Source organism: Podarcis erhardii (genome assembly GCF_964252035.2).
Source record: "Podarcis erhardii genome assembly, chromosome: 7".
In the NCBI taxonomy this organism is placed as follows: domain Eukaryota; kingdom Metazoa; phylum Chordata; class Lepidosauria; order Squamata; family Lacertidae; genus Podarcis; species Podarcis erhardii.
The window spans coordinates 27250461-27267677 of NC_138511.1; the positions used below are offsets into that span (position 1 = coordinate 27250461).

The window sequence follows — 17217 nt, forward strand, 5'->3', positions numbered from 1 at the left end:
TGGATGGGAAGTGATACACAGCTAAGCCAGGACTGTACGTTGAATGAGCAACAAGGCTGAAGTTCAGGTGTTGCACAGGCATTGAACCAGCGATGCAGGCATTACAAAACTTTCAGATATTTAGAAGTTGTGTATTCTTTTCACTTTTGGAAAGCATAAGCACCCTGCTCATATGATTGCTGGCCTTCTCATAAAGCAGAAATATAAATGGGAAAATCAAAATGGTTTGTTTTACCCCCTGTTATCAGCACATTCCTGTCATCCCCTTCCCCACGTCACCCACCTAGCTAGGAAAATGGAGGGTGAAGTTCTGCAGCTATTTACTCTCCTTCAAAGCGGTGACTCATCGTCAGTGCATCAATCCCTCATTCAAGACGCAGGGAGGTCTCCTTTTCCTTGTCCTTCATTCAGCTAAGTGACTTCTTAATTATTCTTCAGGGATTCTGCTCTGTCATCCTGACAATGGCATATAATGTTGTTTAATGTGCTCCTTCAGCCACAGCTGAGCACTCTTGATAGCTCTTCCATGCTGAACAAAGTGAAAGCGGGTGGAATAGTTCAGGTTTGGGGCTTTGGCACTCACTCGCTCCTCTTGCCAAGCGGCGCACTGGAAGCGGCATTTATGTGACTGAACAAATGACGCATGGGAGGTTTCCTGATTGGGAAACGCCTACCGTACGGAGAACAGGGGCCTCTGTGTGTTGTGAATATGTGTGTGCTTAGGGTGCGGGTCTGTGTTGTGGTGTTTCTCTCACTTTCTCTCTGAACCATAGCTCCCTCAGCCATTTTCTGCTGCACTTGGAGCACCCAGGAAGCTTGGCCAACTAGCTGTACCCATGAAGAGCAAGAACTTTGGGGCGCCTGTAGCTCGCTTCCAGGAGGGAAACCTATTTATATGGAGGTTGTAGATGTTGACAGCAGTCATGAAATTAAAAGATGCCTGCTGCTTGAGAGAAAGGCGATGACAAACCTAGATAGCATCTTAAAAAGCAGAGACATCACCTTGCCAAAAAAGGTCCGTATAGTTAAAGGTCCGTATAGTTAAAGCCATGGTTTTCCCAGTAGTGATGTATGGAACTGAGAGCTGGACCATCAAGAAGGCTGATCGCCGAAGAATTGATGCTTTTGAATTATGGTGCTGGAGGAGACTCTTGAGAGTCCCATGGACTGCAAGAAGATCAAACCTATCCATTCTGAAGGAAATCAGCCTTGAGTGCTCACTGGAAGGACAGATCCTGAAGCTGAGGCTCCAATACTTTGGCCACCTCATGAGAAGAGAAGACTCCCTGGAAAAGACCCTGATGTTGGGAAAGATGGAGGGCACAAGGAGAAAGGGACGACAGAGGACGAGATGGTTGGACAGTGTTCTCGAAGCTACGAACATGAGTTTGACCAAACTGCGGGAGGCAATGAAAGACAGGAGGGCCTGGCGTGCTCTGGTCCATGCGGCCATGAAGAGTCGGAAACGACTAAACGACTAAACAACAACAACAAAAATGTTGGTGGGTTGCCAGCCAGCCCTGCATACCCTCCAACATTGATGAAAATAGGGGCATCATAAATATTATTATTATTATTATTTATAATATTTATACCCTGCCCATCTGACTGAGTTGCCCCAGCCACTCTGAGCAGCTTCCAACATATATGGGCAATCAGTGGCAAAGGAGATGCTTTATAGGCAGAAAATCCCTCATTCAATCCTTGGTTTTTCAAGCTAATATTACCAGCTAATATTACTTCAACAATTCTCTGATGAAAATAGGGATGTCCTGTTCAACAACAACAACAACAATTTTATTATTTATACCCTTCCCATCTGACTGGGTTTCCCTGGCCACTCTGAGCAGCTTCCAGCATATATGAAAACATAATAAAACTATACAGAGCTGCCTTCAGATGTCTTCTAAAGATTATCTCCTTGGCTTGGGGGTCGCATAACTCCACACCCTTCAACGTTTCTCCAGTGAAAATAGGGACGTCCTAAGGAAGAGTGGGACATTATGGCAATGCGCCCACCTGAGAGGTGCCGGAACTGAGTTCTGGTGAGTTCCAGCTGAAAAAAGCCCTGGGACTTCCTGTACAGAAAGCAGGTGCTCCATCACGGAGCTTTTCAACTCATCTTAAAATGAGCCTGCTAAGGTTTTGTTGTGTTGTGCATTCAGAAGCAGCAGAGGAGGGAGGGAGAAGGCAACCTTGTCTAGTCTGAGGAAAGTGTAATTTCTGTTTATGAACAGCAAGATTGGAAATGGGTCGCCTGAAGGGAATATTATCTTCATATAAACAAGATTATGCCTGGGTGGGCGGAATAATGGTTTTGGGTGCAGCGGAAACCCATTGTCTCTTTGTATTGCTAATGGCAGCTCCCTGAATGGAAATCAGAAATCTAGATTTGTTTCTTAAACTCCCAAGGGGGGTGGGGGTGGAAACATGTTCTGGTGCTAGGGAGAAAAATACCTTTGAAGGTGAGTAAATAGCTGACAGTGATTCACCTTGTATGTATTTAATTTTTAATCTTCTTTGTTAGCCTGTCTCTTTATCTACATCTCTTGAAAGAACTCAGCAGGGGACCCTGTTGGATAGTGTGTGTGCTTGATGTGGAGCATCTGCTGTTGAATGACTGTGAATGTGTCTGTCACTTTGGGTTCTCCTGGAGTCATAAAATCATAGAATTGTAGAGTTGGAAGGGACCCCAAGGGTCATCTAGTCCAACCCTCTGCAATGCAGGAATATGTTCTTGAGAATAGTCTGGAATATCATTTTAAACAAATCACCCTGGCCCTGGGTTGTTCCCGGGTGGGGTAGTAATTTGTCTGCAGGGGTGCTGCTTGGGAGGCCATGGCACCTCCAGGGCAGAAATCCAGGATCTCACCCTGCAGAGCAGAACACATTTTGAATTAAGTGGAAATAAAACACTTTACCAACTACAGTGGTACCTCGAGTTAAGAACTTAATTCATTCCGGAGGTCCGTTCTTAACCTGAAACTGTTCTTAACCTGAGGTACCACTTTAGCTAATGGGGCCTTCCGCTGCCGCTGCACAATTTCTGTTCTCATCCTGAAGCAAAGTTCTTAACCTGAGGCACTATTTCTGGGTTAGCGGAGTCTGTAACCCGAGGTACCACTGTAAAGAGAGGGGCCCTTCTAAGACTGCAAAACTCAGGGTCACCTAACTTTAGACCTTAGGGCCAAATCCCACAATTGGACTTCAGATTGGGAAAATAAGAAACTGAGAGCAACTGAAACTGGCAGATTCACCAGTCCCTAGCCCAGGGTCTAAAACACGGGTAGGCAAACTAAGGCCCGGAGGCCGGATCTGGCCCAATCACCTTCTAAATCCAATCCGCGGATGGTCCAGGAATCAGTGTGTTTTTATACGAGTAGAATGTGTCCTTTTATTTAAAATGCATCTTTGGGTTATTTGTGGGGCATAGAAATTCGTTCTTTATTTTTCTTCAAAATATAGTCTGGCCCCCCACAAGGTCTGAGGAACAGTGGACCGGCCCCCTGCTGAAAAAGTTTGCTGACTTTTCCAGCAAACTACTAGTGGAATCTTGTAGAACTTTGGTGCTAATTTCTGTGTTATCATCCAGGAGGGGGAGAGGAATCTATCTATTTGCAACCCAGAAAATCCTGGGAGTTTTGCATCATGATTTCATGCGATGGAATTAATGGTTGTCTTCCGCCGTACTTTTTTTATGCCATTTAAATTTCTGGTGTGATGTGGCATTATGTTGATCAAAAGGTCACAGTTACATAATGCAATGGGCAATGCAGTGTAAAAGGAGCATAGGAATCCAGGAAAACAGCAGCACTGCAAGCTGGCTGAAAGGGGAGGACTTGCAAATAAAACAAATATCACAAGGACGCCATCAATCTCCACTGCTCTTTGATCCGAAGGAATCAAAGCCTTAGCTCCCTTAGCTGTGCTGGTCCCCAGAATTTCTCACTGCTCAGGGAAGTGGGCAGCCTGCTGCCATGCTGGTGTGTGTGTGTGTGTGTGTGTGTGATTGTGAGAGCCTACTGCTTCCTGAAGGATCCCATTTCCCTGCTGAAACTTATGTACTGAAGTTCTCACCCTGGGCCAGCAGGAGGATACTGTAGATAGTTTCACTCAGGTCTGCATATGCAAATAAGGAATTGAAAGTGACGTTCCGTGATTGGATAGTTACTGGAAGTTGTTACTGTTGCTTTGTAGTTGAGGTCTATATAAGCAGGTTGGCTGAACCCTTCAGTTCAGTTCTGTTCTGGTCTGTGAATAAACAAGAGCTGTCTGAAGAATTGCTGTGTCGTCTGATATGTTCACCCACAACTTAACAGGAAAAGTCCTCAACATTAAGAGCCCTCTACTAATGTTCTGCTGAAACGCAGTTTCCACTCTGGAGCAAGACAGCCATTCAGGTAGCTGAAAAGCATGATCTTCTTAATCTTCATCTCTCCAGACTAAACATTCCCAGCTCTTTCAACTCTCCCTCAAAGGACTTGGTTTGCAGACCCCTCAGCCGCTATTTGTCTTGTTAAGTTTCCACTCCTTATTTTCTTTTCTTCCCCAAAGGAAACTAAAGCTGTCTCTGGACTTTACTTCTGGGAAAAATAGGACCACATATATGCTGCTACCAAGCAGAAGTCCTGACTTTCTGTTCCTTTCTTCCCTTCGCCAGGATGCCCTCCTGGTTATTCTGAAGAGTCTGATGCCAACGTGTTTATTCAATATCATTGGATTTGGATCGACCTTCAAGGCCTTGTTTCCTTCCAGCCAGACCTACTGCGAGGTGAGGGAATGCTTTCTGTCTCTTCTATTTTAAATCTCCTTTTCCTCAGAGATCTTAACCCATCATGAGCAGACTCCGTGTGGTGACTCCGTAATTCCCTTCAGAGTTTCACATGGTAAGGGAGCAGTAGGGACTTGCTAGCTGGACCTTCCTCCTTCATCACACCCCCCCTCCCTCAACTAGGTCTGTCACCCTCCACTCACTGAAGAATGAACAGGATTTTCTGGAACCAGTTCACTGTGTGTAGATTAGGCCCGTGTGAGTAAATTTCTTATGATCTCAATGTTGAACTTATCCACATGATGCTATCTCCCCCATCTAATTCTCATCTATCTCATTGATCTTGATGAGAGATGAGTTATCCGCCCCCCTCCCCCAGTTCTCTCTTCTTATATGAACGTAAGAAGTTCCCTGCAGGATCAGGCCGATGGCCCATTTAGTCCAGCAACCTTTTCTCACTAGCCAACCAGATGCCTCTTTGAAGCCCATAAGGCAGCCTTTCTCAACCTGTGGGTCCCCAGATGTTGTTGAACTACAACTCCCATCACCCCTAGCCAGCAAGGCCAGAGCTCAGGGATGATGGGAATTGTAGTCCAACAACATCTGGTGACCCACAGGTTGAGAACCACTGCCATAAGGAATACCTAAGTGCTCTCTCCCCACTTGCAATTCCCAGAAGCTGGCGTTCAGTGTCTCCATCACTGAAGATGGAACATAGTCAGTTTGTGCCTAGTAGCCATTGATAGCCTTATGCACCATGACTTTTTTTCTAATCAGCTTTTAAATCCATCCAAGTTAGTGGCCACATATGCTGTCATTATACTTTGGTTTAGAGAAAAGGCAAGAGGTGCCATGATAGAAATTTATAAAGTTGTGCATGACATTGAGGAAGCTAATAGAGAAAAGTTTTTCTCCCTCTCTTATAAGACCAGAACTTGGGGACATCAAACACCCGGCTCTGAACCTTGTCCCCTTGGACGTTTCCCAGCTGGTGTCTCCCTCCACCTTTCTGCATCCATGACAATTGTGTTGCAGCTGATGGAATCGATGGCGTTGTGTGTTTGGTTGCAGCACCATGCTTACAATAGTTTTCCCATTTTGCAGGTGTGCTCTCAAGGCCCCAAAAGGTTGGTTGCTCCTCACCTAGCATAACCCTTACATAACCCTGCCCCATATCCTTCCTCCTGTTCATGTGAACCCCTCCACAAATGCCAGTTTGCCTTTTGTCCATGTGTGAGCCCCCTGGGTGGTTCTTGTGCTCCTCTGCAGGAGAACTTGGCCGTTGCATGTGAAAGCATAAAGAAGCTCCGTGCTGACATGGGTGGCACCAACGTCTTGTCGCCCTTGAGGTGGGTCATCCGGCAGCCAATCCACCAAGGCCACCCACGGCTGCTCTTCCTGCTGACCGATGGCGCCGTCAGCAACACGGGAAAGGTCATCGAGCTTGTCCGGAACCACTCATTCTCCACTAGGTAGAAGCCCCTTCTGGCATTTCCTCTCCCCCTTGCTTTTGCAACAGCCTCTCCCATCCTCCACCGTATTGACAAATCTATTTATTGACTTGTGACCTTTATGCCAGGCTGAATGCAAAGGCAGATCTTCCCATGACCAAGTGCCTTTCTGGGCTTTGTGGAGGCTGAAAGCTCTTTCTGTGAGCTCCCAAGCTCTCAGTCTGACTGTACTATCATTTCTCCTTCATGTTTAAGACTGGAAGAAAGCTAAAGAAGTGGTGGACAGAACTTTGGTGGGGAGGGAGGAGAATTAGACTAATAAACTGTTATAGATTTGATGGGTGTCAGTCTGGATGATGGTCTCTTCCAAACCTACAATTCTGTATCTGTGAGGGCAGGATCTATAAGAGGGAACCTGGTCAGACCATTCCCTTTGTTAAGGTAATGGCTCTAGCTGGCCAGCTTAAGTACCCATCCTTTGCATCTTAAAGATTGACCTCTGTTGCCATAGAGACGAATGAGTGAGCCTTTTCACACTTCACCTGGCTGGCTGCTGCTTCATCCTAGAAAGGCGCACAAATTAAAAAGTAATAAAATAGAATAAAAAGTCATAGAAACTAGTTAAAAAGAATAATTAAGATGCACCAGAACAGATTTTGAGGCAGCAATTAGAGTACAGCTTGCCCTAACAGCATAAGAGTCAGCTCCTAGCGGCCAAAGTCCCTTCACCCTCCGCACCCCCAATAAATGACAGTGGCCAGCATCTTCTGTGGCTTAGTTTCCAAAGGCCTGTCTGAATAGAAAGAAAGGAATGGGAAGGAAGAATAACAAGGAGGAATCCTGTCTAATCCTGCTAAGGAGGGAATTTCACGATGCAGGAGCAGTCACAGAAAAGTCTATCTCTCGTGTCACCACCAGCTGTGCTTCTGCTGTTGATGGGAGCAAAATTCATTTGGAATTCTAGCCTTGCAGAACTTTCCACTGCCAGAGTCTCGGCATTTCCCTTCACCACCATTGCGGGCGCACCCAGTCCCTCTGTCTTTTCCTCTTGCAGGTGCTATACTTTTGGCCTTGGGCAGAATGCCTGTCGGAGGCTGGTGAATGGCCTGGCTGCCGTGTCCAAAGGAAGTGCGGAATTCCTGGTCGAGGGAGAGAGGTTGCAGCCAAAGGTACTGCTGTGGTTTTCCATCTCCTTTGCAAGAAAGGGTTGCAATGTGGGCTGCTCCTCTTCACTCTTCCAGCCAGCCAGGCAGCTGAGTTACAGGATTATGAGAGGGGAAGAAAAGTTCTCTACCTCTCTCTCCCCCCAACCCCACATACTTTCCATATGGAATGCATTGTTCTATAAACTTTCTCTATCACATAACCCCCAAAATGTAACCCCTGGGGAAGATACTGATGGGGAAGATGCTGCAGCTCCTCCCACCTTTATCAGGCTCGAGAACAAGCTCCCAAGCATACCTAACTCATTGATCTTGTAAAAGCCATGTTTGCACAACCTGGTAAGAGCCCTTTAAGATAGCACAGCTAGTTTCTCCAAGAAGGAGAAGTCAAGTACAGTACAGGCTTTGCCAAGCTACCTAAGGCTTCAGATCAGGGGTCCCCAAACTAAGGCCCGTGGGCCGGATAAGGCCTGAGGGACTCGTTTATCTGGCCCGTGGCGATCCCCGCTGCCGCCGCCCATTCTTACTGGTGCTGTGCTGTGTGGCTGCCCACTTCCGGGTCGGAGGAGCACTGGAAATAGCCTGTGTGCATGTGCAAGCGTTATTTGCACATGGGCAAGCATCATTTCTGGTGCACATCCGGGTTGGAGGAGGCCCGTGCACATGCGCACAAGCTATTTCCGGTGCTCCTCCAACCCGGAAATAGCATGTGCGCACACATATGGGCATGCGCTCCCTCGCCCCCCCCCCCACTTGCCTTGCGATTGGCGCTGGAGACACCGGCCTTTGCTGACCCCTGCTTCAGATGGTCTCAGCAATCTGCTGAGATGTTTATCCAACAGGGGTCGCTGTGAGCTGTCCAGGGTCCTGATGTCTGTTGAAGCTGCTTCTGCCTGACTTAGCCTGCCTGCCTGGGAAAACTATCTGATGGCTTCCAGTTCCCTGGCCCCAAGCTCTGACAGGCTATTGGGCTCCCCTTGAACCCAAGGAGGACTGTTGGGGAATGATGGGAAGTGTGCTGTGGCAATAGGTACCTCCTACCGTTCTGGTGATATTGTCCCTGCCCACTCAATACACTTGCTGCCTCCACTCCGTCCTCTGCACGACTGTACAAGAATCACATGCAGAAGTAAAAGAAGACAGATCTAATTTAGAACACTCCCAAAAAAAGTTTTATTTATATATATATATATATATATATATATATATATATATATATATGCAGGTTTTGGTGTCCTCGGGTGTCTTCCAGTGTAAAAGTTGGGGTGTCTAGGCGACGTTTCGACGAGGTCTCACTCGTCATCTTCAGGCTGGTGCTTTCGGCTTCTTGTTACTGGAACAGAGCAGGATCTCAGTGTTTGAGTTCCTATAAATACTGTAGAGGGGGTGTGGTGTATAGCCTCCAATGTTCTGGGCAGAGAGGAAGTTCCCAGGCTAGTGTGCCTTTTCTTCTTTTGTTCCTTAATTACTTGAGAGATATCTTGAGTGATTTCTTGAGTGATATCCTGAGTACCACTTAGGTGGGTCATTAGGTGTGGATTAGTTGTTAAAGTCTTTGTGTCTTGACCTCTTGAACTTTGTGAAGAGTTTTCCTGAGAAGATGGCTGTACTGTACTTAGTTGTGCTCTGGCTTGGCTTCGTGTATAGGGGCGAGCTGTGGTTTTGTGGCTTGTGTCAGCCAGATCTGTGTAGGGATTGCAGGGGGGTGCAGCATCTGGAGGTGCCACCATGGATTGGCTACTGGATGGTGTCTGTAATTCATCTGTGGAGAGGGTCTGGGTTTGGGTCTGGTGTGGTTGATTGGTGTTGGCGTTCTGTGTGCCTCTGGATCTGGTGTCAGTTTTTGTGGGGAGGGCTAATTTCCAGATGTCTGGCAAGCGGGATGTGTCGTCACGCTTGTTCATGTTGTGAGGGTGTTTCTCTATCTCGATGGCTTCCATGATTATTCTCTTGTGGTGATGTTCCGTGTTAAAGAGCAATTTGGAATCTGCAAAAGAAGAAAAGGCACACTAGCCTGGGAACTTCCTCTCTGCCCAGAACATTGGAGGCTATACACCACACCCCCTCTACAGTATTTATAGGAACTCAAACACTGAGATCCTGCTCTGTTCCAGTAACAAGAAGCCGAAAGCACCAGCCTGAAGATGACGAGTGAGACCTCGTCGAAACGTCGCCTAGACACCCCAACTTTTACACGGGAAGACACCCGAGGACACCAAAACCTGCATTCCTGTACCCGTGAAAATCTACGAAAGCATATATATATATATATATATATGGGCCTACAGATGGCAATTTGTGAACCATGATTCAGAAAGTGGTAGTTGGAGGTGGGTTCTCAGACATGCTCCAAAGTGTCTAAGCAACTTTAAATCCACTCCAAAGCAAATCAATTGCAAGAGTTTTTCCACTGTGGAAATGTGCATAGATCTGCTCTCCCCGCCCCCGTAAGTCTGGGGAAGGGACAAAGTGTGCCCTGAAGACCAACCACTACTTCCAAGTCCATCTTCCCAAGTTAGGGACTAGAATCATCAGAATGATGGCCCCAGTGCACCCATTTTTGTGTGCCTGAGAGTTTTCACCTGGCTTTAGGAAGCCAGTGCAAACTTTGAAGTGCTTTGGAATCAGTTGTTGTTGTTTTTTTATAAATATTTATTAAAGTTTTTGAATACAATACATAAATAATAAACAACATTACTTATATCATAACATAGTTTCATCACTTCTTTGGACTCCCTCACGTCTCCCGCTCCCACTTACATCGTTATAAAGTTTTTTCAAGCAAATTATCATCTTGTTTAGAACCTTATATCCGCTCATTTAAATAAAATCTAGCAGTTCTCCAAAAAAATTATATTTTCCTTAATCTCACTTATCGTCAAATTCAAATCTAATTCAGTGGTGGACAATTATTTATGATCTAGTATCCTTCTTAACATTCAACCAAATTACAATATTTTTGTAGATAAATCTTAAATTTCTTCCAGTCTTCTTCAACCCTCTCTTCTCCCAGGTCTCGGATTCTGCCAGTCATCTCGGCCAATTGCATATAGTCCATCAGCTGCATCTGCCACTCTTCCAGTGTGGGTAGATCTTGAGTTTTCCAGTTCTTAGCGATGAGTATCCTTGCTGCCGTTGTTGCATACATAAAAAATGTTCGGTCCTTCTTTAACACCTTCTGGCCGACCATACCCAGAAGGAAGGCTTCTGGTTTCTTAGTGAAGGTATACTTAAATACCTTTTTCAACTCATTATAAATCATTTCCCAGAAGGCCTTCACTTTAGGGCAGGTCCACCAAAGGTGAAAGAATGTTCCTTCATTTTCTTTACATTTCCAACATTTATTATCAGACAAATGGTATATTTTGGCAAGTTTAACTGGGGTCATGTACCATCTGTATATCATTTTCATTACATTTTCCTTCAGAGCATTACATGCAGTGAAGTTCAGCCCAGTGGTCCACAACCTTTCCCAGTCCTCAAACATAATGTTATGCCCAATGTCCTGTGCCCACTTTATCATAGCCGATTTAACCATTTCGTCTTGTGTATTCCATTTTAACAGCAAGTTATACATTCTTGATAATACCTTAGTCTTTGGTTCTAACAGTTCTGTTTCCAACTTCGATTTCTCTACCTGGAACCCTAACTTTTTGTCATTTTTAAAAACTTCTTTAATCTGAGCGTAATGTAACCAGTCTCGCACTTTATCCTTCATTTTCTCCAAACTCTGCAACTTCCAATTGTCTCCATCTTTTTCTAATATTTCCCAATATTTTGGCCATTTGGCCTCCATATTGGATCTTTTTCGGGCCTTAGCTTCCAGAGGAGAAAGCCACCTGGAATCAGTTGTTTTCTATCATTAAAATTTTTTGATTGGAGTCAGCCAGTGCAGGGAAGATGGTCGATGAGCTCAGTTTAAGTTTGGTCACCCTGCTGCAGAGAAGCATGAGCCAAAGACAAAACTAGCAATTAAGTTCAGCACACTTTTTAAATAACATTTTAAAATTAGTTTTCCAATATACCCCCCAAAATAACCAAATTATAGCAATAACAAACTATACAATTATCAAAGTGCCAATCAACTCCCAATTATTACATTCTAGTGAAAGTGGCTCCCCTCATGATGGTTTGGGTGCATTTCCAATCTTATATCAGTGTGTTCCATAATCCTAATTAATGTCAGTTACATTTCAGTAATAATAATAATCCCTTCATTAACAGCTACATAATTATTTTCATTCATGATGTTACAGTATATAAATGTATAAAGCTTTAAGTGAGGAACTCAAACTATTACCTTTATTGTGCCCTGGGTGTGAAAACTCTTATATCCATGGAGAATCCTTCTGTCCATACAGTATATGATGTTGTCTCTTTCACTTCCCAGCTGTTGTTTTCTCCCATTGTGGCTTGGGGTGGAACTGAATCTCAAAGTTTCTCAGAGGTCTTATTTTTCCGTCCCTTGCTTCAGTGTCTCAGAACAGATGACAGTCTGCTAGAAACCATTTCGTCTCACTAGTAAAACGTGTTGCAGATCTTTGCCATTTTCCTCTCAGCCTAGGAAAAGGTGTGCAGTTTTTGAATGCACTGCAGATTTAATACTCCTTTCCAACTCCCAGAATCTCTGCAACGTTCTTATCACAGCCCCCAAATTCTTTTCCTTCCAGCAAGAGATTTATGGCCCAATTAAACTTTATTTTAAGATTACATTCTGTCAGTAGCACACAAAAATCTCAGTCTTTTTCCTTGTCTGTTGTTTCTAAACTAAAGTGAGGGGAATTATTCTGTCTTTCCAACAGACCTGCTTCATCTTCCCCTCCCCCTCCTTTCTTCATTTCAGATCACACGCAGTTTCCATTTTTGTTTGTTGTTATCAATATTACTCCAGTGTCCTAAGGTCAGCACACTTGGGAACAGCAGACAACTGCATGCAGCTGAGCCAGGCTTTCTCAATAATTGTTTCATTTGCTGGCTCATACTTGGGATCATTGATCAAAGGGACCTTCAGGGGGCACCAGAGCAGCCTTTGCCAACCTGGTGCCTCCAGATGTTTAGAACTACGGCTCCCATCAGCTCCAGGCAACAGTGCCCCCATGTAGAAGGTTCCAATTTTCACTTTGGGCATCTCCAGGTACCACTTGAAACCTTGGCAGGTAGACAGCACTGAGCTACGTGAAGCATAGGTCATAATGCTTAAGGAAGCTTCCTGTATTTATTATGAGCATCGTAGCCTATTGGTAGACATCATCCTTTGCCTTCAGAAGGTCCCAGGTCCTTGGCATCTACAGGCAGAGGCTGGGGAAGGCCTGAAATCTCAGAGAGCTTCTGCTTGTCTGTGTAAACAATCCTGAGTTAGAGGAATCAATGGTCTGATTCAGTATAAGGCAGCTTTCTAAGCTCCTGTACAGTTTGCTTCATCTTTCAGATCCTTTGTGTATTTTCCCCAACACCCACACACACCCACACACCCACACACCCACACACCCTGATGTGTTTGTATCATGTATCAGGCAGCTTCTGATATTCCTAGCCTGGCCAAATAATAATAATAATAATAATAATAATAATAATAATAATAATAATTTATTATTTGTACCCCGCCCATCTGGCTGGGTTTCCCCAGCCACTCTGGGCGGCTTCCAACAAAGATGAAAAATACACTAAAATGTCACATATTAAAAACTTCCCTGAACAGGGCTGCCTTCAGATGTCTTCTGAATGTCAGGTAGTTGTTTATCGCTTTGACATCTGATGGGAGGGCGTTCCACAGGGCGGGAGCCACTACCGAGAAGGCCCTCTGCCTGGTTCCCTGTAACTTGGCCTCTCGCAGTGAGGGAACAGCCAGAAGGCCCTCGGAGCTGGACCTCAGTCTCCGGGCAGAACGATGGGGGAGGAGACACTCCTTCAGATATACTGGACTGAGGCCGTTTAGGGCTTTAAAGGTCAGCACCAACACTTTGAATTGTGCTCGGAAACGTACTGGGAGCCAATGTAGGTCTTTCAAAGGTTTGTGTGCTTGGATTTGCATGTGTGTTTGATAAAGAGGCATCCATCCTCCACCCAGTGATGTAGCCCCTTGAGATGCTAGGGGGAATAAAATCCCTAGAACAAAATAAAGGATATTGTGCATTGAACAAACAAAATTCTAACAAGAGGCGAAAATCCATAAGGCAGGGATTTGTCAGAGGCAGGGTCCAGAAAACAGAAACGATGCCTGAAAAATAGAAACAGGCAGAGCACATCTGAGGCCAGCCCTGTCCTTTGTCATTCTGTTTTCTGGGGGAAGGGCCATAACTCAGTGAGAAGAGCCCCTGCTTTGCTTGTTGAACATCCCAGGTTCACTCTCCATCATCTCCAGGTGACAGACCCTTGCCTGAAACCTTGGGAGCCACTGCCAGTCAGTGGTAGGCAGTACTGAGCTAGGTGGACAATAGCCATCAAATGTAGTAGCCGCACAGTCTCTGCAGTGTCTCCTTTCACCCCATCATCCCACTAGAAAAAGCATTCCCACCCTCCACCCCCCTGGATTTCATTACGATTCAAAATTCCTCCAAGATGCTCTGGTCTTTTAATGTGACAACACATCGCTAGTCTTGCAGTTGAGTCTAAAACTTCTGATCATCTAATGATCTCTCTCCCCCCCCACCCCCACCCCCCCACCCCCCCGTCTCAGAAGGACTGCGGAGGCAGGCGGTTTGGCAGCTGGTGCTCTTTTTCCACTCCCTGACACCCACACATTGAGTGGGCCCAGTTATGTCGGATGAAAAGCGCCCCCGCGGACCAGTCACCGGAGAGATGCAATTTACCCTTTTGTGTGTAAGAGCAGGGAGATTGGCAAGGGAGTGCGTGTGTCTATGTGCAGGAAGAAAGAACCGTTTTGGTTGGAGAAAGGGGTTTGCTTTCAACGCATCGGAGACAATAGAAGCAGAGGAGACGTAACTTGCTCAAGAAGTGGAACCAGCCCTTCTGTTTTCTAGCCAGGGCCTGAACCTAGGTGTTCAGTAGCCGGAAATTGGGGGGTGGGGGGAGCAATAAAACAGGGCTGCTTTTTTTTTGCCTCAGTGTGATGTCAAAGCAACTTGGTGTGTCAGACTCCCCACACCGACAACTCTTTAAGTGTTAGACTGGCGTCAAAAGCCATTGTTTTCCTCACACCATGCCCTGGAATGATGCTCAGTCTGGGGCCTTGTGGAGGATGGTTGTCAGACTTGGAAGAAAAGGATAAAAGCTCTGCTTCTGCCAGATGCCCCTGAAGGGTTTCTTCTCCCGCTGGAGAACTTAGGTGAACTAGTTCCCCTGTCTCCCAATTTCCATGCCCACAAATAAAAGGTAAAGGTAAAGGTACCCCTGCCCGTATGGGCCAGTCTTGACAGACTCTGGGGTTGGTGCGCCCATCTCACTCAAGAGGCCGGGGGCCAGCGCTGTCCGGAGACACTTCCAGGTCACGTGGCCAGCGTGACAAAGCTGCATCTGGCGAGGCAGCGCAGCACACGGAAACGCCGTTTACCTTCCCGCCAGTAAGCAGTCCCTATTTATCTACTTGCACTTTGAGGTGCTTTCGAACTGCTAGGTTGGCAGGCGCTGGGACCGAGCAGCGGGAGCGCACCCCGCCGCGGGGATTCAAACCGCCGACCTTTCGATCGGCAAGCCCTAGGCACTGAGGCTTTTACCCACAGCGCCACCCGCGTCCCTTATGCCCACAAATAGGGATGGACAAATCTGCTCTTCCAGGGGCTTTTCAGTTTCTCATTTCCCCCGCTCTGAAATACTGTCCTCCACCTTTCTGAAGTGCTTTGTGATTGATTGACTTTTTTTAATTACACACCCTCCTGAAAATGGGTCAGCCATTTCGGTGCAAATGTCTCCTAATAAACACTTTTTTCTTTGTACACAGTTTTGATATATACACACCTTCCCTCCTCAAAGCAGTCCCTTAACATCATGCACATTGTTTGCATGTTGTTTTCAGGGATATTTGGATTTTTAAGCAATCTTGCCCTTAATAGGTGCACTTTTGCACACGTTATTGGGCAGGAAAACTGCAAAATTTGGAGAAGGGTGAATTTCAAAGGATAGGTGTGTTTCAGTTTGCCTGTTGGTTCAAGAAGTGCAGATTAGACTGTTTCTCATTCAAATGCAAGTAACATAAAAGTTCTCCTTCATCCCACCTCACAAACAGAGTGAAGATGTTTGAGAGGCTAGTTTGCATGTAATTTTAAGAGTGGCTATCACTGATATTTGAAAAGATCTATCTCGTTGTTGTTTTTTCCTGGCTTGATATGCATTTGGGCACTCTGACTGCTACAACGTCCTCTCACAAATGCAATTTCTCATATTATCCAAGCATCCCTCTTTACCAGGAATGCCCACTCCTTCCTGATTCCGGTCCAATGGCCATCACAGTATCATTATCAGGGCATTAACAAGACCAGGCATAGGTAAACTCGGCCCTCCAGATGTTTTGGGACTACAATTCCCATAATCCCTGACCACTGGTCCTGTTAGCTAGGGATGATGGGAGTTGTAGTCCCAAAACATCTGGAGGGCTGAATTTGCCTATGCCTGATCAAGACACTCTAACTCAGGATGCAAGGGAGTGCTAAGAGGAAGGCATGCTTGGCAAATCCACACCATGATCAATTCCTGCCCGGAAACCAATGTCCCCACTGTGGAAGGACGTGTGGATCCAGAATTGGTCTCCACAATCACTTACGGACTCACTGTTAAAACCGTGTTTATGGAAGACAATCTTACTCTGCTACGCGTGATCACCAAAGAAGAGAAGAAGAAGAAGATTGTTATGATTATCAGAGCAAAAGGAGGGAAAGTGTATTTCTCCTTGAGTTCCTTGGAGACATTGGATGGATGTTGAGGTGCAACTCTGCTTGCTTAGAAGGCTCTGCATGGTGTTAAGACAGATATAGTGGGAGAGTCCAGATTCCTAAATTGTCTCTGTCCCTTTGATCTCTGTGCTGACCTGTCCTTTGAAGTCAAAGTGTCATTTAAGTTTCATCCTTTCCCCCCTTCACCTCCTCTCTCACTTTTTCTGGACTTGCAAGCGCCAAGGCCATGTTGCTTGTATCTTCCAAGAAAGAAGTGGCAATAGGAGCTTCTTTGTTTCGCCAATTAGTTAGTTAGCTAGGGCTATAGAACTCTTTCCAAACAATAATGCGCTTCCCTTAATAAACATAAGCTTCCTTATCTTACACTTAGTCTGAGTGCCTTCCAATTAAAGGTGTGCTCCAAGCAAGGATACATTTTGCTAAAGGTAACCTCCTGCTGTTGCATACAAACACCAAATGCTGACAGGAGGAAAGGTCAGATAAAAATGCCATGAATATATAAATGTTCACAAAATGTTTGGAGCTCCCAACTCACAGTCCAGCAATGACACTTCTAATCAGGGTTGGTCCAGCTGGAAAAGAAGGTTTCAAGAGTCTGTGGACCGGCTCATCTTCTTCCAGTCTGGATTGTATAAAATCTTGCCAGCTCACAAGTTTTGTACAACCTTTAATTTTTATTTTTTTATTTTTTGCAGATCAGCCAAGTTGGGGGGGGGGGGGAGAAAGAGACAGAGCAAATGAGGGGATGGAATTTATGCGTCTTCAAAAGCTTGAGATTCTCCGCTCTGTATCCCTGAGATGAAAGCAAGCATTTATAGGGCCATTAATTTGGCCATTGGGCTTCTTTGAAAAAAGCAGTGTCAGCTGCTCTCAGGGGACACATAGAGCAGCCTCATCTAAAACAACACTTCCCTGTTTTGCCGTGTGATTTATAGCAGAAGGGTTCGCTCTCTCTTGCCTCTGAAAGCAGCTCCTGAACCATGGAC

General features: G+C 45.6%; 1 protein-coding gene across 6 annotated transcripts in view; it reads left to right on the forward strand.

Moving 5' to 3' along the window:
- VWA5B1 (von Willebrand factor A domain containing 5B1) overlaps nt 1–17217 on the forward strand; it is a 67257-nt gene that overhangs the window by 28363 nt on the left and 21677 nt on the right. For all 6 annotated transcript variants that reach the window (XM_081870791.1, XM_081870792.1, XM_081870795.1 and 3 more), the window contains 3 exons: nt 4661–4771; nt 6041–6243; nt 7277–7391. In XM_081870791.1, coding sequence (XP_081726917.1) covers nt 4661–4771; nt 6041–6243; nt 7277–7391 — 429 coding nt within the window. The remainder of the gene's footprint in view (nt 1–4660; nt 4772–6040; nt 6244–7276; nt 7392–17217) is intronic.